We start from the raw sequence: 27,191 nt of genomic DNA, 5'->3' as shown, positions 1-27,191 counted from the left end.
TTTACCCAAATGCTAATTGAATTTCAATATCAGCAACAAATGTTAGATTTTATTTATGAATCGATATGCAAATGTTTCATAAAATTAACTGTGGCTTTTCTGATCTCTCAGTTTGCTTTGAAACATTTGCACACTAAGAGAATGTAAAAATATTCAGGTTATACAGAAACAATATGGAATTGTGGAAATAGAAAATAGTCATCAAAAAGTAGATCAGAAATTTTTGCTCTACCACTTATTAGCTATATGAATTTAAACAAATTTCTCTCTTTGTGAGGCTCAATTTTTCTCATCTGAGAAAGTCACTAATTACATCAACTACTCAGAGTGCTGTGAAATTTAAGTGAGATGATATAACATACAAACAAAATCTTAACCACAAAGTGCCTTACAGATGGGAAGCATTAGTATAAATGAAAAGACTTAAGAGCCAAGAGATTAGGACCTGATTCAACAGGCTCAGTTCTAGCCCCAAACTAGTCCCTGATGAAAATCATAGCCACTCTCTGGCCTCAGCTTCCTCATTCAGAAAGGGAAGTTGGATCTGATGATCTCAAAGTCTGCCTCTCTCTGCTGTAGTTCTTATTGCTACTATGTGATTGTTAAGTAAATGCTTTCTCAAGTCAAGTTCTTATTTCTTCATGAGGAAATGTATCCAGAAAGGGGGTGTCAGATTTGACATTCAAAAACATATTGCCACTTCTAACCCTTCACAGATAATCGAAATTTTACCTGCAGTAACATTTCCCAATCTGCACCTTCCACCACCAGTCCTTGTACTGAGAATGCTCTGTGGAAAGGGCAGCCAGATCCAAAGCCTTTGAAAACAATTCATTTTACATTAGAATTTTATTTTCTGACAAAAAACAGAAAGATAAATAATGAAATAAACCATATAATTATAAGCAATCAAAACACGCATTAGAAGTCAGACAGTTGCTCATGTTTCCAGATGGCTCCACCAATTTTCCCTAAATAATCAGTTCCAGATCAGAAGGCTAACAGCAGATGAGTTAGAAACACTGATCAAAGGGAAGCAGATGTACAGTATATTGGGATACAATTTGAATATACAAGCCACAAAATTGATACTAAAAACTCCATAAGTTTTTACCCTTTCCCCACTATTTTCTGTCTAATAATTCAAAATGCCTCCAAACATAGTGGCAATCAACACTTTGGTATATCAGACTGGTGCAATCACTGTCTGCAATTTAAAGACAGATGTAGAGAAATAGAGAAAGACCAAGTAAGCAGCTAGAAAGTTTGGAGAATGGAATTATGAAGAAGACTAAAAGGAGTTAATGGGAGTAACCACTACCTTCAATAACCATTATTCCATTATTCTGATATCATCTTAGCTTCTAGCAATTCTAAAGGTCAAACTTCTCTTTGCTGCAAACTGAGGAAGATCTCCTCCTTAACTACCTTCACCATTTACCTCTGTTTATCCCACATCATTAATGTCCTCTAGATTGGTCTCTTCCACTACTCAAGGTCAAACAAGAGATGACCAAATAAGAATTAGGTTTTTATTCAGATAAAGTGGAAACCATTTTGACCAAGAGGAAACAAAATAGTCTTTATACATATTTTATAACTCAGAAGTTTGAAGCCAATGGGCTGGATTTGTAGCTCAGTGGTAGAGCACTTGTCTTGCACATGTAAGCACAGGGTTCAATACTCAGCACCACATAAAAATAAATAAATAAAATAAAGACACTGTGTCCATGTACCACTAACAAAAAAAAATTAAAGAGAAAAATTTGAAGACCATACAAAGATTTTGTGACTAGAAGATGGAGTTATTAAATGAAAATTCTGATTTTTTTAATCTTATTCTCTCAAGGTTGAATTTTTTTATTCTGTAGCTAGTGTTAATATAACAATAATATCCAACAACTCAGTTAAACTTACTCTTAGATTTTTCAGTTGTTATCTCAAAATGTTTGCCTTATTACCAAACACTTCTTAATATTAACTCTTTTCTAAAATGAATGCCAGAAGAGTGCCCTCAATCTCCTACTGCAAAATTAATTACTTTCCCATGTGTTCTTTATCTTTTCTTGCTCCAGGGGAGATCTCTAAATATACAAACCACTTACAAAGAAATGTTGTTGACATGCTGAGCCCCTAATGGACTTGAAAAAAATCAACACATTCACTTGAAAGCTATGGAAATTAAAAATAAATTACATACTACTTTCATATGCTTATTTTTCTGCCCCTCCCCTAAATAAAAATGAAGGGATAAGTATAACTTCAATTAGCATTATCCTTGGAACTACTAGGAAAATATATTTTAAATCAGTTCAAATCAGTCATGCATTGAATTTTAATTCAATCTTTATAAAGACCTTTTCCATCAAACAGTCATGTTCACTATCATATTTAATATAAACAGAACTTCTATTTTTAGCAAAAGATGTTATTCAAAAAATGTTTACATATCCCAAGGCTGGATTTAGAGCTTGTAACAACAGGCTCCTGATTTTGCATTCAAATATGGTCCTGAAACAAGTCATCTCATGGAAGACCAATGTGTTTGTGCTGATTCAATTAAGCAAAAACATAAATTATTGATTCAGAATAAAAATGGGTTTAAAATTAATTTTAATCATCATACTTCACATGAAAAATCAGGCTGCATTAGAGAAAACATCTGTGGCAATTTCAGATGGACCCTAAGCTCCCTATGGAGAAACACCTTTCTTTTACATCTCTGTTGTGTTTTGGAATGTCACTGTGTTCACAATAGGCACTCAAGAATTATTTGTTGAAAATAGCTTAAGAACCAAACAAAATTGTCATAGTAAAAGATTCATAATTAAAAGCTACTAGCATTAAACTTTTAAAGTGGCAACAGAAGACCTATATTTTTAGAGCCTTTCCCAATTTCTACAAACGATTAACTACATTTACATTTTAAAATATTTGAATAATTTAATAAAACTAATATCTATATGTTAACAAAGAACTAGCCTGTTATTTTTAAGTCATAGGTTTATAAATCTCTAACTATACAAGGAACCTTGGTAGAGCTAGATGAGGTTTGTGAATATGTGCAACCTGTAAAATTTTAAAAGTCATCCTTTTACTATCAGTATGCTTCTGACAACTTCAGGATGATGAAATTAAAGAGCAAATGGAAATAAAGATTTCAGAATCATCAACCCATATGCCATTTTAGATTTGTCAATACGGCCAACATTGGCCAAAAAGAGAATAGGGAAAGAGAGTAATTAAAAACTCAAAGGCAGAAATACATTTTTTGTATTTTACTTTTTATTAATATTTAAATACCACTTTGAGGATTCTCTATAGGTATATATAGCATTCTCACTGTATGTGTTAATACAGAATCACCAAAACACATGTCACTTTAGTTTTGTCCATAGTGCCCCTGCCAAATAAGAAAGTATCAAGAGCTCAAGACAAATTTAGGTTTGATTAAAGATCAAAGATTTTATTAATAAAGGTTATTATTTATTATATTTCAATATCACTTCACAGTATTATTTATATTTATCTATAATGATGAATGTGAAATACTTTATTTTAAAAAATTGGAGGCTATCCAAGTAACAAACATAAAAGCACTCCTGATTTCTTAAGCACATTAAGAAAAAAAATTTCTTTTTTCTTTTTCCAGTTCATGCTGCAAAATACATGGGGGAAAAGCATGCTTTGTGCTCATTATCTAAATCCTTCTTCCATTCAGAAAATAACATTTGTGGTAAAATCTAAAAATGACATTTTAATGGAACAAGCTGATCCACAAGAGCACTATAATGTGGCAAGCCAGTGAGAGAGTAAGAGAATAGCCACAGGCATCGGTCCTGCTCAGAACTCCCAGCACCAGTCATAGGATCAACTAGTAGGCACTCAGTAATTATTTGTTTAAAGAATAAGTCAATTAGTTAATAACTCAGTAAATGAATTGTGAATAAAAAGGAAAACAGAGGAATCAACAGTTTGTGCTTTTCACTAAGAAAAAACAAAACAAATTGTTTCATTAGATGTGCCATGATATAGTTACTAGGGGAAAGAAGATGAAAACAATTATTTTAATTTATTCTTGTCCCTAATTTATAGTTTAATTTATGTATAAAAAGTTATAACATTATTGTTAAATTTGGGAGGGGGAAAAAAGATAAAATTAGACTCACTCTCCCTTAGTGTCATGAGGAGCAGCTATTTCCTTCACTATTGTCATCAAGGTGCTGATGCAATGAGGGAATGTGACAAATATTTGAGGCATGAATACATCTTAATCTAATAGTACCACTATTTTCATTTTAAAGTATATATATATATGTGTGTGTGTGTGTCTCTCTCTCTCTATATGTATATATATACATATATGTATATATATACATATATGTATATATATACATATATGTATATATATGTATATATATACATATATATATATATACACATATTGGTAAGTTTATATAATTCATATCAGTATGTATTTATATATACACATGTGTGTGTGTGTGTGTGTGTGTATCAGTAAGTGTTTTTACTTTGCAGTTGTTTCACAAATCCAACTTAGTCTATGAAATATTCTATTGTTTGGTAGTTTAAAATTTTTCACTTCCTTACTTATCAAATGTCTAAAAGGAATTCTCTATACAAATTTTCTTAATATTGTCATTTAATGAATTATAGAGAGCTATCACCAAAAAAAAGTCAAAAATTGTGTTTAGCACTGCTTGTTTCTAATATACTGAGTCCTTCATTATTTCTAAAAATAAAAATAAAAAATTATAAATGGGAATTTCCAGTTCACAGTAGTATTTTGTACCATTTCTTTGTTACTTAGATATACTTGAAGGCATTATTGTTGCTTCTTTTCTATTAATTCGCTGATTTCTTTCATTGGGCTGGACACGCCTCCTCTTGTTATGTGGAACTTTGGCCTTCAAGGTCTGCTAAGCCTCCTTGTTGTAGGACCCCCACTACATCCTCAGCTCCATTTTCCTACATTAGAAGAAATACTTTCTAATGTTTCTATAGTTTTTAAATTATACTCTATAGCAAGTAGTTCCTAATCTTGACTGAAAGTTATTACTGCCAATGGAGTTCTTAATAACAACAGATTCACCAGATGTCCCCATGAGGATTCTGATTCAGGAAGTCTAACATAGAGACAGAAACCCATTATTTTAAAATTCTCCAGTTACTTCAGACAATGAGCCTTATTTAGCATAACAGGCCTAAGGTTTGAAGGGCTCTTGGGATAGATGGAGCAAGAGGAACCCAGTAAGTAAGTTCTAGTTGCCACACTTGAAGCACCACTTGTGTCTGCTTTAAATATTGGGATGTGGATAAAACTTCATTTGAATAAAAACAATTTGCTGCTTACATAAAAAGTTTGAAAGTCACTGCTCTCTTTGTTTAAGGTCAAATTTTTAAAAATCAATATTTATGAAGTTCTATAAATACATTCTATAATACTATTCACATAACATATAAAGGTTAAAATTTTCTAGTCCTTAGATTGTTTAGAATATAAATTCAGATGGAGCTCAATGATAGAGCACTTAGCTAACAAGCACAAGGCTGTGGGTTAGATCCCCAGCACTGCAAAAATAGTATACACACACACACACATACACACATATATGTATGTGCATATAAATACATATATATGCATACACACACACACATACACACACACACACTCATACAAATTTGGTACTGCAGGGCATAAATGCTATTTTTGTTTTGATTGAGGTTTTCTTTTGTTTTCTGGTGCCAGGGATTGAGCCCAGGGCCTCATTCATGTTAAGCACATGCTCAACCACTGACCTATACTCCAGTCCTCTGTTTTTCTGAATGTGACTCCTATTCTTCCACAAGAGGTAGGAAACATCCTCAGGATGACTTTACTAATGACCACACCATTGCCATGGCCTATGACCTACAGTTTCAGCACTCATCATCTGCAGCACTTTCTCCTTTCAGGCCTCGCTTCAGGCACACTGCCTCCTTGCTCTGCCTTAAGCAATCCAAGCAAGCTCCTCCCAGGACCTTTGCAAGGAAAGTTCTCCCTGACAGAAATGCTCTTACTACACATAGATACAGGGCTCCCATCTTCCCTTCTCCAGGTCTTGGTTTCAGTGCTTTCAGTGGACTTCACTGACCACCTCTACTCCATCCAAAACAGCACCATTCCTCACGTCAGTAACTATTCCCTCACACGCTTTCCTGCTTTTTTGTTGTTGTTATTGTATTTATTATCACAAGTCACATTACATATTTTTGAATTTGCTTTTTCTATTACTTGCCCAACCAGCATATAATATCCAAAAGAATCAATATTTTGCCTTCCTGCCCCTCTGTGTGATCTTAGATCTGGAATAGAGGCTAGCACACTCTTGTTGCTCCATTACAATAAATAATGAATTAATTTTCAAAAAACATAGTGTATATACCTTTATAAAAATCTAATAATTAGAGATTTACTCATTTATGAAATGCAATCATATTAGAACATTTCCTTTGAAGACAGTACCTCTTATATGATGCATGATTTCATACATCATCACACTGAAATCCTCTAACAACTTTATTAAGAGCAATGTGCATGGTTTCTCAGTTGCCCCTACCTTACTTTTCCCTTTTCCCTGTGACTACATCTATGAACATTTCATCCTACTAACTCCCATACTAAACCTGGCCCAGGTTCTCACCTACATTTTAGTACCACATCTCTTGACCCATGCAATAGTGTCACCACTTATCAAAATATCTTTAAGTGAATTACTGAATTTCTTCACAAACTGACCACGTTCCCTAATTATCCCACTTCAATTAGTAAAACCATCATTCTTATAACATCTTTAGGTAGCAGACTTGAACTGTATCTCTGCTTTGTCCCCAATATTAAACCTATCATCAAGTATTCTCTCTTCTTTCTTTGAAATGTCTGTTTGGTGCTCTCATATTTTAGGATAATAAGGGCTATTTATTTCTCATTCCAGTTTCTTCTTGTTTTTGCCATTTCTTTACATTTCTTTTCCTCTCTTTCCATAAAATTCCATTTAGCTTGTGGATCTTCCCTAATATCACCCCTTCTGAATTTTTCCCTTTGGATACTTGGTAACAATTTCAGTTTGGAAATTGCTTCTTTAATTGTTTCATTTACATCAATTTTACTTCCTCAGCTAGATTGCCTGTCTTACAGAGGAAAGATAAAGTATCATACTTTAATTAGTTCTACTACTGTAGTATGGCATCATGGTTGACACACAGAAAATGCAATTAAGGAAAACATTTTTATTTTCCTTAATATTTAACATATGAATATAAAAACTTTTTCCCTGAACTAAAAGGAAAATGCAGAAAAATACTACCAGATAGTGAAGAATTAACTTCATCTAACTTCAAGAAATTCATAAGGTTTCTATCATTTACATAATTTCATATAAAATTTTAAATAAATTTGAAAAGTTGCATGCATATAACCTCAAAATTCTTTGTTGAGAAGCTACCAAGATGATTAACAATTGCTGAAATTGGATGATGGGTGATAAGGGACTTTTATACTATTCTTTCTACTTTGGAATGTTTAAAATCTTCAATCATAAAATGTTAAAGGTGAGAGAGAGGGGCACACTATAAAGAAATCAAAAATATACATATTAGTAAACCAATAATACACTATACAGAATAACAAGAAATGGATCAACAGTGCTGACTATTTGTGTAAAGAATAAACTTTAACACAAGCATGCTATGCTGTATTCGCAATTATCTATGTCTGGCCTTTTAGAAAAGAGCTACATTATCTATGAACCAGGCACAGTTCTTACCACTTTTATATTTATACAAATGTTCCCACTGAAACTTAAGAATGGATTTGAAAGTATTAGTTACTCTCCAATATTTAATAATCCCATTTTTTTAAAGAAATGAACATTTCAGAATCTAAACCCCTAAAGTCAGAAAACTACAATAAAAGAAAATAGCATGAATTCACGACTTACAGTCTTAACATCATTTTCATGATGAAAGATATATTCAAACAAATCCTATAGAGAAAAAAAATGACAAAAACACATTAGATTGTATTTAAATAAAAGCACTCTTTGGTTATAACAAAACTCAAATATAGATTGAACCAAAAATCCAGAACACTCTAAAGTGCCTGGGATTTATAAGTAAAGGATCTAGCCATCATTTGTTAGAATCTACCATTTTACAAGTTTTCTATTTGCAAGTGATTCCTGTTCCTACAGACTACAAACTAGAAAAAGCTCAAAAAATTGATCTTTTTTTCTTGCATATTTCACATACTATTTTATTAGAAAGATGCAAATGAAAAGTTCATTTTATTTCTTAGACTAAAGTTAGGATTGCAATAAAACAGTTTTTTATACTCTCTATCTTATCTTATGTGACTAGATAATGGCAATTTAGAGATGGAAAATCTGGAAGTTCCTTCTGAAACAAAGTAGAAATGAGTGCAAAGTAAGGGCTTTTTCAAATTAATTTTTAAAACTATACTTACATGGCATTTATAGTAACTGTGTGACTCAAAACACTCAGTTTCTTTAACAGAGAGCTACTCAGCCTAACTGCACACTGGAATTACATGGAGGTCCCAGAGCAGACCAATTCACTCAAACTCTGGGAGGTCCATATAGCCACTATTTTATACTTGCAAGGAGACTAGTGCCCCTGAGAGATATCAAGGTTATTAACAGAAAAGACTTGGAGGCCAATAAAAAGAAAGAAAGAAATCAGGACAAGGCCCTTCTAAAAAAAAAAAAATCATAACAATCCTTGCATTTGTTCTCTTACAAATACAAACAAAAATTAAGAGTGTAGTTGATACTACCACTGTCATGAAAAGAAGGTTACAACTCTCAAAACTGTCAAAGCATCACTGTAGATATCCCAAGAAATGCACTAATATTAGAAAGGAGTCCTGATGAGCCAAGGCAAGTTGGGGACCAAAAACAGAAAAATGTGGCATTATTTCTGTGATACACTAAAACAAAGCACAAACTCTAGTTCAGGTTGAATTTAGCACTTAGGCCAGGTCTATCCCCATGCATCTTAATTTAATTGTGGGAAATGCCTCCACTGACTGCACTAGCTAGCCAGTCACCTCAAGCAAATGGATGAACAAGGTAGGGAAATAGATATTCTACATGATATGTTTTTAACACTCCACCCTCATTAAGGAGAGGAAAATAAGTAAAGCTTTACCATTCTGCCAAATGTAGTTGACTAGACTGCCAACTAACAAGAATTGAAGAAAAAAAATCATGAGACTTTATATTATAGGTTGATTACCTGTCTACCTGTCTACCAAAGGCATTTCTTTTTAGAATGGAAACTTCAAATCTATACAATTAGTGTCCATTTTTATTTACCCAAGGACATTTGATACTTGGGAAATATGTTCAACACCCTCAGAACTGGGATCAGGAATGAGTGCATCACTGCACACAGAGTTCAGAGACTTCAAGCTAAAAACTGGGCCAGGCATCAAGCACTCCTGTCTCCAAATTATTCCAAGCCCAACCCCAAATGTTTTACACTGGAAAGTCACACACATTTTCACTTTCTTTCTCTTTTTCATTTTTTTTCTTTTTTCTCTTTCTCTCTCCTTTACACTCCCCTCTCCCTCCCACTCTTACCTTCTATCCCTCTTCTTCTAATTTTCTTTTTCAAGGAATATTTTATCTCTGAGTAATTAGAATTACAACACAGGTGACTTGCCCACTGTCTGGCTTGAATAATCTTTATTGATATGCCTGATTCATTGCTAATTAAAAGTACATATTTGTATTATCCTTTTGAAAGCCTTATAATCCTACAAAGAGAAAATCATTTTTCTGAGAATGGTCCAAGATGTAACATACACACACACACACACACTCACATACACACACACACTCACACACACACACACACACACACACACACACGCAAATTCTAAGCTTCATCCTATGATGAAATACTGCATATCTGCTTTCTTTGTTAAAAAAAAGAATTTTCTATAATAATGGTATATTTTTTTCTGGTTGACTTTCCTTAAGACTGAGAGAATTTTTACATATTATAGTAATTGAACGTTTCTATTTCAATCAAATTGTGGCCTTTCCTTCACAAATTTTTATCTATTTCCTACACTGTCATTATCATCATACTTCTAACATTATCTTATAATTTACAATCATTTTAAGTACATACCTTTGCCAATTTAGGTTTCTGGGAATATTTTGTTAAGTTCAGTCTAGATAAATTTATAAAAGGTCCATCAGGACTTGTAAGCATGGAAGCCTATGAGGGAGGAAAAAAAAAATGATAGAAGAAGAAATCTGAAATCTTTTCTTGAAATAAAAATTGTCTTTAATGTGCCTAAAAATTATAAAGGCAACATAAGCACAAAGAATCCCTTTCAAAATTTCCATACAATTTTTTTTGTAAGAATAGTAGAAAATAATATAATAAAGTTACTTGGGTAATACTATGGGAAAGCTGACAGAACTTACTGTCCCCAGCCTGATGTATCTTCCAGATGAGCTGGTGATGGGACGTGCTGTATAGGCAGTTCTGGGTGTTCTGATGGCCTGTTCCATGGTACCAGGCCTTCCACTCTGTGTGTTGGGCCTAAGGAAACCTGTAATGGGCCTTCCAGCTTGAGTAATTGGCCTGTAAAAATTGTAAGTTATTAAAATACAAAGATGATTGATTAAGGAAAGATTCTCAAATAGTATAGTCAATCATTAGTGGCAGAGGGTATGACACAGAAGTACATACCTGACAGCTTGACTAGGCCCTCCTGTCTGATTAGTTCTAGGGAGTTTCAAAGATGTTCCAGGGCCTAGGGAATGAGATGGCAAATTCAATTTATATATTATCTATTAATCTATAAAAACTGTCAGCTAATCTAATTTTCAGAATTGTGCTGTCCTGGTGAAAAAAGACATTATTGGCAGAAAACGTATTTTAGAGAAATGAGTTTGAGATTAATATCCAATGAGTATCTTTCATATTACTTATGCTATCACATTAACTCTTCACATTAAGTCTGTAAGGTAGGTAATACGAATCCATCCATTCAATAAAGGTTGACAGAATTAAGTAAACAGGTCAACCCATTAGTAGAGCCTGGATTAAAATTCAAGACTAGCAGGCTCCAAAGTTCAAAATGATGGTCCTATACTCACAGATTAATTATCTTTCATACAAACGTCTCTCAGTAAAAGATCGTTTACCAACCACATCTAGAATTTAGGTATTTTAAGTCTAAAATATTAAAGTAATGGGGAAGAAAGACGTTTTAACATGAAACATGTTTTTTTTCCCCCAACTTCCTTTTGGAGCTTTAAAATAGTTCTTATCTTCTAAATTACAACTGTGAACTGTAACAACTAGTAAATTACCAGCAAGACCACCATAGTCATGGTAATTATCCAATACCATTTGCACTACTTACACCTGCAAGCTGGGGACTGGGCCCTGTGACAATTCCAACAGACATTTACTGCCCAACAAACATATAATCGCATCAACTCACATCATGTATCAGAGCAAATCATCTTTCATTATAACAAAGAAGTGATGCTTTTAAGTGATTGTTTTCAAAAAAATAATTTTAGAACACTTCTGTTATTTGGAAGCTTAGATTCCCAGATAAACAATCTTCTGATATGTTGATAAACACTTTAAGGAGAACATATTTTATAACATCTTAAAATGCATAAAATAGCTTTTACTGGAAAATTATTATACATCAATCTTACACCTTAAGATATAACTGAATAGTGGAAGGAAAGCCTTTGTTTTATAAGATAGAACAGAAACCCTGTACTTAATTTTTTCATACACACACACACACACATATATGCTTCATGTATACAATGTTTATATACAGACAGGTTGACATAAAGCATAGAAATATGTATGCATGTCATCCTGTATATATGTAATATTCCTCCTAATAGTGTTCCATTAATTTGACCAGAGAACCAATACTTACGGGGAACTCGGGCAATAGCATTTTCATCCAGAAGCATTTCTGCAATTCCTTCCCGATCTATATCAATTTCATCTATGTATACCATTTCAGTTAAGGCTCGTGCTTTTAAAATCCAAGCTGCCTAAAAACCATGGAAAAATAAAATATGGATTAAAATAGCATTAGAAATACTAGATAGCCTACAGAAGCTAGCCATGAGTTAGTACTATTTTACTTTTTATTGAACATGTTTACCATTTAACACATTATGCTAATTTAAAGGGCTATCTCAAAAAACTAATGAAAGAAGGCAAGGTCATTATTAACCAAGAAACCACTAGTATGTCAATTAACTCACAAATAGTCTCCTAACATTTCTTTTTATAAGTAAAGAAAGATCCTTAAAAAAGTTTTATAGAATAATAACTTGAGTACAAATTAATAAAGCTACAACCCACTGTGCTCTTTCTGCCTTCCTCTTTCAAGGCCAAGACTTTCCTGAAGCCTCCCCTAATTCTACAACTTAAACCCATAGTCCTCTTGTCTTTCTCAAAATCTTCTTTGAACACCTCTAGTCTGGTGAATGTACTGTATTTGACTACAATTATCTGGGCATATGCTTATCCTTTTTTATATTCTCAGAATGCAAGTTTTTTTACCTTTTCACTTCTGAGTTTTCCATAGTACCTATCCCATGGTTTTTGTATACAATAGGTATTCGAGAAATATTGGTTTGAATTAAGCCAAGATCAATTTCTCTTGATTCCTAATAACTAATCAACCCTGGTAATTTTGTAATCTAGTCAGCAGAAAACCTGCTAGTGTGGGGGTGAATACATGGAAAAGGTAATTAAGGAATCTGACCTAGAAAATATCTTATCTGCTCTGCATTAGTTTGAGAAATTCAGTTCCCATTAAACATACAAAACTGCTTTACCAGAAACCATACCTTCCTGCTTCACTAGAGAAGTAGTGAAAGATAAGGTAGGCGTCCCATGGAGAACTCCCAAAGGAAGAAGGCAACTCTTGAAGCTGCAGCACAGACCTGACTCTAGAATCTAGCGAGAGCAGCAGCAAGGGACATTTGGGAAAGGATGAGGGCTAAATATTCTAGGGATCTGGCTGTGAAGGACAGTGAATGAAGGCAAAGGAGCCAAGATAGGACAGTTGAAAGCTACAGAAGGTCCAAAAATTCCTTGCATAAAAAACCCAACATGGATCCTAATTTTCCTGAACGTATCATCTAGTGGATTGAACAGCAGAGCAAAGCAGTGCTTGACAGTGCCAAATGTGTGATAGAGGAAATAGATTTTACAGAAATTGGAGAGTGGTGACCCTTGTGAACTAAAGTTATGTGAATACACATATCAACATTTTTTAAAAGAAAGTAAAAATGCTATGCTTTCATTTTAATGGGAATAAAAAAGGCTGTCTTCACAATACATTTCAGTTCCTAAAGTTAAATTACATTTGGTTAGATGACTGACTTGGGGGGTTATGCTTTTCTGGATGTGATTTGCTGATTATCAAATAACTTTTAACAAAATGTGGCAAATGTTTTGTGTGAATTTTATACAATTGAATAAATAGTACATGGACTCAAAGAACCAATTTGTTCTTTTAAAAATTAATTTCAATTGGATCTGCCTCTAGCTGTGTGAGCCACCAAAGATAAAAATGATCTGAGGTTTTCACTCATAAAAGATCAGGAAAAATGCCAGATCTTATATAGTTATTCCCAGGGGCCAGGGAAGTACTTCCATCACTGGCTTGAACTAATGGTTTAATTTTACTTCAAAGATGGAAATAAGCCATTCTGATTTATCTTAAAACTCCACAGTAGCTGCCCTGAAAGTATCTGATAGCTTAAAATTTTCAAAAGGATATCCTTTGGTCAGGACTCTGGTGGACAGGAAGAAGGACTGCAATACTTTCTGTTGAAACAATAAAGTAGGACATGGACTCTGCTGGTTTTCATGAATACCTACTTTAGGGCCATGTCTGGGAATACAAAGAAGAAGTCATAGTTCTAGTTTTAGCTCCAAAGAATTCCAGTGTAATGGGAAGATGCAATAATAAAAATAAAAACTAAAAAGAAATATACCATGGAAGGAGAGAGGAAAGACTCCTAGCGGCCTGAAGGCAGACCGAAGTGTATAAGAGGAAGAGCTGTGGCCAGGAAAAGAAGCCACGAGATCAAAGGCAGGCTAGTTCGGGAGCTAATGTGTTTGCAAACTCTTCAAGAGTATGGTTGAAGAATCAGGCTGCACAAAAGGAACAGTCAGGGAACAAGGCTGGAGCAAAAAGCAGAGGCCAGATGATGACTATATGGCACATCAAGTTATAGGGTTTTCTATCCTGATGAGGAGCTAATGAAGCTCTCAAACTATGATTTAGAGTCCTAGTTAAATCAGCTCTTTAAAAGCCAAGTTTTTATAATTAGGTATCATTTATACAGTCAGTTATTAGTCACCCAAGCACATACTTTATTTTGAACTATTTTAATGTTTGCACTGTTATCTCATAGTCTATTCTACCATACTTCTTACATCCACGCCCCTCTTAATATTCAAGAGATGCACATTTTTATATTAAGCTAAAAGTGAATAATAGAAAAGCAAATCCACTATTCCTTCCCCATCAAATGAATAAATACTTTAGAATTCAAACAAAAACATCTTGTTCTATTCTCAGAGTTCTATTCACTTTTTCAAAAATAAAATAGATTTATATTTGTTTCAATTTTTAAAATCTAATTCTTAAGAAATGAATCTAATAATGTGAATTTTTTTAAATTTAAATATCTGTAATAAATCTTTAAAATTTTATCAGTTTGAGAAAAACTAATCTTCCTGATTATTCTTCTGTCCTACCAAAAACTGACCTCGAAAATCACATATCACTGCTTGATTAAATATCAAGACTACATTCAAAGAACTACGCCTGGCAATATGAACTATTTTTGAGGTTTTAATAAAAACAGCAGATGGGGCTTTAGCTTTAAAAAATAATAATTTTTTTATGTTGGAAATAAGCCAAGTATGTTTTACAGCCCCAAATCCTCTGCCTGTTTTTTTTAAAGAATAATAAAGCACACACAGTAATCTCAAATTGCCCCTTGAATCTGAATAAAACTATACATTTCTTTTATTAGCTATGCTTAAAACATTAATAAATGGTAGCATCATGCAACTAAAAATAGTCATTTATGTAAATATAGTTGCATATTTATGTACTAGAAATATTAAAAAATCAAAAGTTTCTCCCAATCTACATGAATAATCATATCAATTATTTCCCTTATGTCTGTAAAAAACAATCCCATTTCATTCACCTACTGAGCTAAGTCTGTAGGACATTACCTTTTTTTTTTTTAGAGAGAGAGAGAATTTTTTAATATTTATTTTTTAGTTTTCGGTGGACACAACATCTTTATTTTATTTTTATGTGGTGCTGAGGATCAAACCCAGCGCCCCGCACATGCCAGGCGAGCGCGTTACTGCTTGAGCCACGTCCCCAGCCCCAAGGACAATACTCTTGAGGCATATTCCTGCCAGCTAACATCAGGAAATATATTAACTTACTGGTTCTATCTATTGTGAGGGTAATCATATTTTTTAAAAAAATATTTTTTAGTTGTTGATGGACCTTTATGTTATTTATTTATATGTGGTGCTGAGAACCAAACCCAGTGCCTCACACATGCTAGGCAAGCACTCTTCCATGGAGCTACAACTCCAGGCCCCGGTAATCAGATTTTAGTTATAAAAATAAACATGAAGAGGTCGAAACTACAGGCTGAGCAAAATGCTTTATTCTGTTTCTTTTTATACAGCATACAAGACAGGGAGTTTTAAGGTATGTAAGAGATAATTTTGATAGATTATTATTAAATAAGTATATGAAACAAATATTATCTCTGATCTATTCAGATATCATATAAATCAGTAGTAATATTTTACACTCTGCTTACTCTATGCAAACAAAACTTTAGGCACAAGATTTTGAAGTGATATTGTAAAGCCTCATTTCTTTTCAAGTTGTAAACATATGCAAAAAAGAAAAAACATTTTAAGTGTGAATAGTAAGGTCAAAAAAATCCAGCCAGCCTTGTTCCCTTTTAGATCATTATCCAGTGGATAATTAAGTCTACAGGAAAAGACCAGGAAGAGAAATTTAGGTGCTACATGAAGCCTATGTGCCACTTAGAAACTTTTAAATGCCATTTACAGTGTTCCAGTCATACCTACAATGCATATTGTTGGTGTTTCATTTTAATTTTAATCAAAATCTTACAAAATTATTGAAGACAAAAACTTTGTCTTTTCATAATTTAGATCCTTCTTGAATAACTTGTATCATGGAAAAAAAAAAAACAAGTTTCCCCCAAGCATCAGTTTGTAAACCAAGATTATGAACATACAAAAGACAAATGTCATCCTTTCAAAGAACAGAGTGCTACATTTTAACCTACTTAACCTACTTACAGTGTTTAGTACTATACAAACCTCCATGAAAGTACTTTGTATATTTGCTGTTCTAAAAGGCTTGGTCATTACTCATGTGAACTTCAGATGAGGCTCAAATCCCTTATTTACTTCTAACACACTGGGAGCATTCTCTCTCACTTGGCAGGGCAAACACCTGGCAACATTTAAGCCCTCTGATTCGAAGCTCTTCTCCTTTTTCCCAGACTCACTGGGAACCCATGTGGATAAGAGCATGGATTGGCAGGGGGCCCCACACCAGACTTCTTCTCCCAGAGTTTCCTCCTGATTCCCTGTCTTGTCCAGTTAGCAGGTCTCTCTGGCTAAATCTAACCACGTTGGTTTGGTCAACCTGGCTGTCTGGCCATTGTCCCTTCCTTCCTTTCTCACTGTGGCAGCTTCCTCCCTCCTAGAGCCATCAGGTCAGTTAAGACTCAGACCTTCCAGGCAGAGCTGGCCCACTCTCTTTAAGACCTACTGTCCTAACCATAATGTCTTTCCTGACACTTGTGGTGGTGCTGACTCCAGGTCCCTACGCCCATGCCTCCCCTTGCTTCAGTCTTTATTTTTTTCATCCTCTGTTCAATCTTGACACTTCTATTTAAGCCCTAAATCTTAATGAATAGAGCACATTAGTTCTACAAGGCTATTCACATATACAAAAGTTGGAAATGTAAACATTTATTTACATAAGAAAGTACAGAATGCCTGCTTAGGCTTATTTTCTAATCTACAAGCCAAGTAGCTATACAGCAAATTTTCTACTCTACAGCAACAACTAAGCAATCATTAACTAAAATATTCTCTAAACTAAAAGCTACAGCTAAACCTTTACCTGAGACACTGGAAATTCAGGAGTGGGTTCCTGGAAAGCATTAAGAAGGCAGTAAACATTTTTAAGAAGTGTAACTCCTAAAATAAAAAGTCGGAATGACTACCCAGGCATCTGTAGAGGAACTCTATTTCATTCAATAAAAATCCAAATATTAACTTTAATCATTCTTCCCAAGTGGTCTCAAGAGTTCTATAAAACGAATGCAGATCAGAGAGTTCTAATGAATGTAACCTCATTCAGAGCACAAAGAGAAGGTATCTCAACATCTTATTTAATGAAGACAATAGCTCAGAAAGTAATGATAAATTTATAAATATATTAAGAAAACATTTCCTTATATTCAAAAATATTAAAATATTCAGGCTCTAGTCAGGGAGGAAATGGAAAACTAAGGAATATAAACCTTTCTATGACTATTAATAAGAAACTAATTCAAAATGTAAAATTCTTTGTGAAATTTTTATAAATAGACTATGAATACACATTAGTACTAGATGCTAACGAACTCACCATCTTAAGTTGCTATCCAAATTAAATAGAAAATCATTGGTTAAAAAGAGCAAACAGAACAAATTCACTTATAATATATCTACATTTGCATGTCTAGGAAGCAGCATCTGTTAAGCACTTTATCTGTATCACGCTTTCTTTGGAAAACTACTAAGAAATAGAGGGCGGGCTGGGCTTGTGGCTCAGTAGTAGAGCACTGCCCTAGCACATTTGAGGCACTGGGTTCGAGCTTCAGAACCACATAAAAATAAATAAACAAAATAAAGGTATTGTGTCCATCTACAACTAAAAAAAAAAAAATTTAAAGAAATAGAAGGGGGAACCATGCTTTCCTATGGTTCTAAACCCCCAAAACAACACCCCAGATACATTTTAAGAATATTCTTTTGAGGAGCTAGGACTGTGGCTCAGTGGCAGAGTGCTTGCCTCACATATGTGACGTACTAGGTTCGATCCTCAGCACCACATGGAAATAAATGGATAAAATAAAGGTATTGTGTACAACTGCACCTAAAAAAACTAATTAAAAAAAAAGAATATCTTATCTGAGGGCTGGGGTTGTGGCTCAATGGTAGAGCACTTACCTGGCATGTGTGAGGCACTGGGTTAGATCCTCAGCACCACATAAAAATAAATAAATAAATAAATAAAAATAAAGGTATTGTGTTCATTTGCAATTAAAAATCAAATATAATATATATAATATTTATATATTTTCTGAGTAAGCAATGTATGAACTATATAAATCATTTATATAGCAAGGTATATGGCAGGAACATCAGAGGAAAAGATTAAGTAAGGAAGGTTGGAAACAGTGAAGGCAGTGAAGAATGGGAGTTAGAGAAGATATGGCAATTGACTGAAACAAGCACAAGATGGCAACTAGTGAACTCACAGCAACTGGAGGTTTGCAACTCCAGTGCGCCTAAGGATATGGAAAAAGTGCAGATTTCCTAAACACAGTCCATCCTTAAGGAAATAGGCATATGAGAGTGACACTTTGTATTTTCTTTCTTCTGTCTGTTCATCTCCAAGTCTGTATAGCCCATTATCTTATTTGAGCATAAAAACCTCTCTGAAAGAAACAAGTAGGTATTTTTATCCATTTTACAGAGTAAGGATCAAACTCACAGGTATTAAGTAATTTGCACAAGGGCATGCAAACGTTGAAAGAAGCAAGAGCTCTTTCTTGCCAGTGCCTCTTGGAGATTAAAAAATATATATTTGTTAAAGAGCTGCAAGTAACAAGGCAGGACTAGAGGGTAAAATTTAGGTGGGGGCTGAAGGTGTAGCTCAGTGGTGGATGTGTGCTTAGCACGAGTGAGGCCCTGGATTCCAGCTCCAACACCACAAAAAAGTAAAACACTAAAAAGTAAATAACTTTAAAAAAGTACCTTTAGGAGAGATACAAAACAAGCCCAATATGGATAGAGGGGCATTTGTCAGAGGTGATTGTAGATAATGCTCAGAAAGGAAAAGTACATAACTAAAGGAGACAAAAGCCACTAGTAGTAAGTAAAATCTGAAGGATGCTTGTTATTCTGCCCAGGACTGGTAGATTCTTCCAGTGGCCTAAACTGAAACCACCAGTTCAGCCTCACAGGAATCTGTGCACTGATGAAGGGCTTGGCCAACACTCTCATGTTCTTCTGCCCCTTGGGAATATTTCTGTGTGCAGATGAATAACAGGCAGGGGAATGATGTGAAATAAGAAGATCAGAAAAGAAAATGAGGGACCTGGAGTAGGGATGTATAGAGACAGCTGAGGGGCTCTGTGGATGGAATATGGAGTCGGGCCTGAACAGGTGTGAGGCAGAATGCATGCAATTCCCACAGCATGCTCCTGGTGTCCCTCGCACCCATGAGGCTCTGGAAACCTTCTCTGGGGAAGACGCATAAAGTATAAGACAGTGTGTTATAGTTCCGAACAAATTATACATGAATTAAGAAGAGGAAGAAAAGCAGAAGGCATGGCAAATAAGAAGGGAATCACAGACAAAGGAGATTATTCTGGAAATTATCAAATGCCTGTGATTTATGATCTATATCAACATTATTTCACCATCAATTTCACTGAATATTTTCCTTATAAATGCTTTCCAAATCACCAACAGTCCTTTCAGAAAAATGTACATATGACAAATCCTACATGCAAATATCTCCAGAGTAGGGGCTGGGGTTATGGCTCAGTGGTAGAGCGCTCACCTAGTGTGTGTAAGGCACTGGGTTCGATCCTCAGTACCACATGAAAATAAAAGGTATTGTGTCCAACTACAACTAAAAAATGAATATTAAAAAAAAATCTCCAGGGTGAAAGTGGTCAGAATCAAGATGGGTCAACTTATACCAAGGCCAACAAAAATAAATAAATAATAAATAAAGCTGGAAGGTTATAACAGCGGGGATCTCATGCACACATGCCTGATAACAAGAACTATGACAAAAGAGTCTGCCAGAACCACAACCTTGAACAATGACCACTGATACCTTAGACAGGAAATATTTCTACAAAGGACATCTGTCCAGTAACTGTCCATTCAACCTTGAATGGACACCACTTTTGTAATGGATCCTTGAACACCCTTATTATTAATCCTATGGCCAAAGATTATTGTTTCAAAATAACTTTCATAATCCTCCTCATTTTGCCTTTACCCCATCCCCTTTGAATCTGCCCAGGGTCTCCAACACATGCGTGTTCTGTACTATAATGCTCCCTGCTTACTACCAAATAAACATCAATTTGACATTAGCTATATAGAGACAATAGCAGCTAACAATTATGGTTATTAACCATGCATTAAAGAAAACCCTTACACAACCCTTTTTGGTAGAGGTACATGACCATCTCCATTACAGCTGAGAAAATGCTGAAGCCAAGGTGCAGAATTAGTATCTGAACCTCCATATCCTGGGTCAAGAGCATGAGCTTTGCTGATCATGTGAGACGACAGTAAGATCATCCACTAGTCTTCATTCCTTTTTCTATGGCTATCAATACAGTTAAATAGAAAGCACCAGAGCTGGGGTTGTAGCTCAGTGGTAGAGCACTTACCTAGCTAGCATGCATGAGGCACTGGGTTCAATTCTCAGCACCACATATAAATAAATAAAATAAAGACCCATCAACAACTAAAAAAATATTTAAAAAAAATATAAAGCACCAGGCCTTGTCCTTGACAACATGTTGCTGTAGGATGGGGGGGAGACCAAGGATAGGTCATGTCTCGGCTGGATAATTAATCTGGAGCAGGACTATAAAGAAGAAAAGTCAGGATGTTTCAGTTTGAAGATAGGGAGAAATTTAAAAAAAAAAAAAAACTACCAGACCTTCATCTTTGAGTCTCAATTATAGTTCTGTGATTTAATTCAGTCCACCCATATAGGAAACCACAGCTTAAGTCCACTTAGCCTAGTAAATATTGCTATGGGTATCAATACAGTTAAATAGAAAGCACCAGGCCTTATCCTGGACTCAAAGGATTTGGGCTTGATCCTCAGGAAGCCACTTAGTCATATAACCTTGAACAAGTCATATAACCTTCACTACCCTCTCAAGTTAGAGCAATAATATCTTCTTTCTGGGATAGTTTTAAGGCCAAATAAAATCTTACATTTTAAAAAATACTTCATTATTTTTAGAGTTCTTTCACATATACTTAAGTACAAGGTTAAAAGATAAGCACTTAACCATCTATTTCATCTTTCTCAGAACTCAGAACTCATTCCCAGTTATGGCAGATCAAATTAAAACTCTGAGTCTCCTTCAAAGTGGTAAGGACAGGGGAAGTAGAGGCCACTGCCTAGAACCAGCAAGTCCCCATTACCATCCACTTCTGCTCACAGCAGTTTGCGTCCTTCCTTCCTCCCCAGAGTACAGCTTTCTCTTAGTTTGTTGTTATTACTTTGGAGAATTAACCCTCCAGATATTTCTGAATGAAACTTCCTAATTGCCAACAACACTTACTCTGGTTAATGAGTCTGCAGAGTTGTTCAGAATCCAGTAGCTGTTGAGGTAACACACAACAATATGTTGAGATAATGACACAAAGTAAAACTACCTCATGGAGTCCTTTAAACCAGAATAACTGCCTCCTGGAGTCTTTTAAACCATGAGTGAGCCAAGCTTTACTCAGGTCTGGCCTCTCATCCTTTTTTTATATCAACAAGTAGGAATTCAAGCAGATCTATTTTCATCAGCACAATATTATTATTCTGTAGCTAACAAAACTTCTTTTTGGGACAGTGTTCTAACTTTCTGGGATGTTCTGGTTACTGTGTGCAGCAGCTTCCTTAATTGGGGAGATAAATACTTGCTGTTTGCAGCATAGTTGCATGTGCTGCTTATTATAGAATGTTCCCCATAAGATGGAGTCACTCTTGGCAAGTGACTTGCCTCATTGTGACTCCAAATAGTAACAGAAAGGAGACACCTGTAAGAGAACAGAGAAATTGATGGATTTCAGAAGGCTAGAGAGATCAAGTGACCAAGTAGCCAAATGGAAATGTAATTTGTACAATTCAGCAGTAACAAAAATCCTTAAAATGAACTGCCTGAAAGTGTATGGAATCAAAGTATTAAGTCTAGCTAAGTCTCCATGGCCTCAAAGAGGAAACAAATTAAGAAACTGTACAGAAAGATATGTTTGGTGTAGAACATCTAATTGCTGTCTCAGCTAAACTAAACATGGAGCTCACTGGGGAGAACTGGTTTCTTTTTCATCTAAGCCAGTGGCTCTCAGCCTTTTCCCCACATTCAAATCATTCTTATAAGAACCCCCTCCCCTCCATAATGTCTCTCATTTTAAGTAGAGATTGATAGCAGGAGAGGAAGAGGTGCATTAGAAAAAACTCTTACCCCTATTCCGATACCTAATTAATGCTCCCACCCTCAGAATCACTGATTTTAACAATCTGAAAATCTTGAAAATCTACCAGAAATCTATCTCATTAATGAAAGTATGTTGTCTTTTAAAAACACCACTGTCTGAAAACCCTCCATGTTTTCATGAACTGTCTGATTGCAATGGAGCTGAAAAAAAAAAAATCAGGACTGGTTTTACAGTCATGAATCTGACATATGGAACACAGAGAACAATAATCAGATTAAGCAACTAATCAGGGTGAGCGACATGAGCTGAGAAAGCGAGCATTCCCTCTAGGTCATATCACTGTACAGAGGGCTGTCTGCATTTTCCCCTTTTATATCTAATAAATTTTTGCCATTTTTTAGTCATGATTTAAATAATACTTTGGGGGGGGGGACAGGCAATGCTGCTCTCTGAATTGGTTATTCTTACCATTTTTATCAAAAAGAGAAAAGTATGATGAATTAACCTGGTAACCTTGTCTTTATTCTTAGCAGATTTGAGCTTTAACATTCTTCATGCTTCGGGATACAGCCTTCCCTCTGTCCCTCACAATTTTGTGACTGGGAAAAAAGTCTAGGACCTATGTTCTTCAAGAACCCATCCCCATGATCAAACACAATATTATTATGTTCAACCTACCCATCAGTCCTTTTACAGCCAAATAAAAATGGATTACTCTAAGAAAACATAGTATTCATCAAGTATCACATCTTTCTAACTAGCTAGGCTGATGTAAAGCAGGTCTACACACTCTCTTTGAAGCTCACTGGCTCAGCATACAAGAAGATTCAAACATAACAGATCAATTTAGAGAGGTTCTCCTCATCTGGGAGAAAAATAAGCAAAACCAAAGTGAAAAAAATAACACTATTGAAAATAAAAGCTAGCATATGTTTTGGGAAGAGAAAAAACAAAAGCAAAAATGAATCCATGTGACAATCAAAAGAAATATTTTCATTTCCTTGCTCCTCTATGTGCCCAGGCACAGCTTCAAAATAACTATTTCATACTAAAATCAGTTTGGTGGCACAGAAATGGTAATTCAAATCATTATAAAAGAAAAGTACTCTAAAATGTGGAAATTCAATAAATGCCCATGAGGCAAAAAGAGCATAAGGTAAAGAGCCAACTGGGGGGTCTGAAGATTAGCTACTCCTGCTCTGGTCACATTTCTGTTAAAACTCTTCATAGATAGGAATATCCCCCACCATTTGACACCCTCTACTGAAACAACAAAAGCACCATAAGAAACACCAATGATAACAATTACTACTAGAAAAACCTGAAGGAATCCAGGCAGAATTTTCTACATTAATTTTTTTAAAACTGACACTCAAAACAAGAAATTCCAATGACATTCTTCATAGGAAAAGAAAAAGCAGTTATGAAATTCATTTGGAAAACTAAGAGGCCCAGAATAGCCAAAGCAATACTTAGCAAGAAAAGTGAAGCAGAAGATATCACAATACCAGACCTTAAATTACACTAAAGAGTTATAGTAACAAAAACAGCATGGTATTGACACCAAAACAGGAATGAAGACCAGTGGAAAAGAACACAAAATCACATGCAAACGCAATAGGCTTACTAGCTTTGTAATTTTGGACAATTTACTTCACCTTGTGCTTTAGTGTTCACTAAAGTGAAGAAAACAGCACCAATTCCTAAAAATAGTTGAGGATTAAATGAGATGATATAATAAAACTCTGCACCACATCAGTTAAGCTACTACTCTTATTTTATCTACTTTGCAAGATTAATCTAAGGATTAGAAATACATATAATTTACAGAATCTATGTCTGAAAATACTAAACATTGATATAATTGAAATGAACACATAAAAAGTCCTGATCACAATGCCTGTCTCAAGTGAAATCTCAATTCCTAGTTGCAGTGCTGAATGTCTCTATGGACCCAAGATTATAGGGTCTTAGACATCAATAAACATTGCTCTTTTACTCATAACAATATTTCCCAATGTGACAGCATCTCCTCAGGATAATAAGATACTTGACCCTTGCCCTGGTCAAAAAAAGGAATCACTCATCAAATAAATTTTAAAACTTAATCAAAATTAGGCAAAATTAGGTTTATTTTCTTCAGAACAACTCAGAGCCTTTAGTATGCATCTTGAATCCCTAAGAAGGGAATATACATTTCCCAAATGCATGTAATGAAGAAACTTTTTTCACTGAACAGCTCTTGGGACTAGTGTTCAGTGGAACACTGAATGGAAACTACCCTAATTTAATGGAACAATGGAAAGAGCAAGTAAAGTTCTTGCAAACCATTGTGCTTAAAACAATGTATGGAACATCAAAAGTTTTTGACAACCCTCTGTCTTAACAAAAGTAAAAGTGTCAACGTTTTCTCACAACTCCCAAACATATTTGATTATGGAATCTTTTTTCTCCCCCAGGATTTGTGGAAATACTGTGCCAAGAAACACCCTTGGAAAAATGCTTGTCTACAGAAACTTGTTCCTATTTACTAAAGTCAATTACCAGGAACAGAACCTAGCTTAGCATTACCACTAATATTGGTTGTTTGGGAGGAGATGTACTCTCAACAGTGTTCGTCCTTAGCTGGAAGCTAAGGCACACTTAGATCTCCCCTCCACTTTCCTTTTTTTTTTTTTTTTTTAAAAAACACCAAGGCAACACCACTAGAGGAAAAGCTGGGGAACCAGAACTGTCTAGGTACATTCCACATTTACTAGAAGCACTCACTAACAAGCTGCCATAAGTCTGCTTTTTCTTTCATTCTTTTTTCTTTTTCAGGAGTGACCTGCCCATCAGTTGTTACCTCACACACTTGGTTTATTACCCTTTTCATTCATTATTTATTCAAGCTCCCTTTTAACCAATACCATCATTCCTTCTTCTAGGGAGACTTTCTGTCCTATCCCTCCCTCCTACAATTACAGTTTTCTTTGCCCAGGTAATTTCTTTAATAATAAATGTATCTTTCCCCTTCATACATTCTCCTTTATCTTGCGTATTTGCCTCAAGTTGAACTCATGGTCCAGAATCAAAAGTTCCTCCACTTTGGGACAACTGTCTAAAGATGAGGTGATAAGGTCACTTTTGATTCAAACGAAAAGGCAACTGGGTTAAAAGGGGGTGGAGAGTCACAGATCTTTGTTTGCACGGGGTTTGCGGTTTGTTTTTTTTTTTCTTGAGACCTTTTGTTGTGAGCTTAAGAGTTTGTCCAGAGGCAACTAAATAGAAAATATAAGTTACTTAACAAGAGAAAATTCAGGGCACTCATTCTGGGTAACTTAAAGAAAAAGGGATGCTGAAGTTTGCAGAGGGGGCAGTCAAGGCACAGAACTGGGGATCCCGGGGGACGCCGAGGTCAGGGACTTGCCAGCCACGGCTCCAAGGGTTCTGGCTCCAGGTGCCTCTGCGGCCAGACCATGGTCGGCCTAACCTGGGACCTTCCTCCCCGGCCACCCTTCCCCGGGGCCGTGGAATGCCCAGAGCCCTCAGCTTCTGCGCGAGGCTGCTCTGGCTGACAGGGCCGATCGGTACCTGGTCATAAGGGGACTTCTCCAGCATCTGCGTGCACAGATCCGCGCAGAGCTGGAACTTCCTGCGCCTAAAATAGCTCCAGGCCAGGAGCAGCGGCTCCATCTCCGAGCCCATGGCGGCCCAGACCTGCCCGCAGAGCACCAAGGGCCAGCCCAAGGAAAGGCCGGGAGCGCAGAGCGCCTAGCGTCGGGCTCTACCCGGCAACGCGCGGCGGCTGGGCCTTCTTGGAGAGGTGCCCGCCGCGCGCCTGAAAACGGGAAATAGAAAACGGCGAGCCGAACTCAGCATCAGAATTTGCCCCAACGTGGCTGCAAAAAAAATGTGTACTGTTAAAAGCTGTAGATTTCATTAATTTCGAAAAGTAAGACACCATAGAGGTTGTGACTTAGACACCTCGCCTGGGGTCCTCCATCCTCCCAGGAGGCGCAGTTGCCTAGCAACCCACGCTCAGCTTCCCGGCTGTCCCCAAAAGTTCCGGGAGACGACCCTGAGTGGCATCTCCATCCTCCTCCTCCCTAAATCCTAAAACTCTGCCGTTTCTCCAGGTCCTTGTCGCGGAATCTTAATGTTGAACTACCCGGGGCTTTAAAGATTGCTTGATCCGATCCACTCCTTTTACAGATGAGAAACTGAGATAGGCTTGGAGAAGAGAAATTGCTTACCTAAAGTCTCGTGGAGTCAGGGAACTCTGACTGTAATATGGGTGCTACAGGCTGTTAATATTTGTTAATTCGAAGATGCATAAAGATTATCAATAATGGGCTGGGGTTGTGGCTCAGCGGTAGTAGAGCGCTTGCTTCGCACCTGGGAGACCCTGGGTTCCATCCTCAGCACCACATACAAAAATTAACAAGTGAAATAAAGGTGTTGTGTCCAACTACAACTAAAAAATATTTTTTAAAAGATTATCAATTTTAAATTTGTGATTCCCCCCCCCCAAGTAGATAATGCCAAAAATAATTAAA

General features: G+C 35.7%; 1 protein-coding gene across 5 annotated transcripts in view; it reads right to left on the bottom strand.

Annotated features, from left to right (window-relative positions):
• Window positions 1–26,449, bottom strand: part of Ttc8 (tetratricopeptide repeat domain 8) — a 48,300-nt gene extending 21,851 nt beyond the window's left edge. Inside the window, exons 1-8 of one of the 5 annotated variants that reach the window (XM_021723833.3) lie at window positions 26,227–26,448; window positions 17,312–17,341; window positions 12,011–12,131; window positions 10,789–10,852; window positions 10,521–10,680; window positions 10,219–10,308; window positions 8,001–8,045; window positions 733–818 (exon numbers count right to left, since the gene is read on the bottom strand). In XM_021723833.3, the coding sequence (XP_021579508.2) occupies window positions 733–818; window positions 8,001–8,045; window positions 10,219–10,308; window positions 10,521–10,680; window positions 10,789–10,852; window positions 12,011–12,131; window positions 17,312–17,341; window positions 26,227–26,340 (710 nt within the window). In that variant the 5' untranslated portion in view covers window positions 26,341–26,448. Of the gene's footprint in view, window positions 1–732; window positions 819–8,000; window positions 8,046–10,218; window positions 10,309–10,520; window positions 10,681–10,788; window positions 10,853–12,010; window positions 12,132–17,311; window positions 17,342–21,788; window positions 21,829–26,226 lie in introns of all 5 variants that reach the window. The other 4 variants (XM_040274670.2, XM_021723835.3, XM_005321310.5 and 1 more) reach the window with 4 other exon arrangements.
• Window positions 26,450–27,191: the final 742 nt, after the last annotated feature.

Source organism: Ictidomys tridecemlineatus, chromosome 5, assembly GCF_052094955.1.
Source record: "Ictidomys tridecemlineatus isolate mIctTri1 chromosome 5, mIctTri1.hap1, whole genome shotgun sequence".
NCBI classification, from domain to species: Eukaryota; Metazoa; Chordata; class Mammalia; order Rodentia; family Sciuridae; genus Ictidomys; species Ictidomys tridecemlineatus.
Note: the sequence above shows the minus strand (reverse complement) of the source record. Positions and strands in the feature narration are given on the sequence as shown.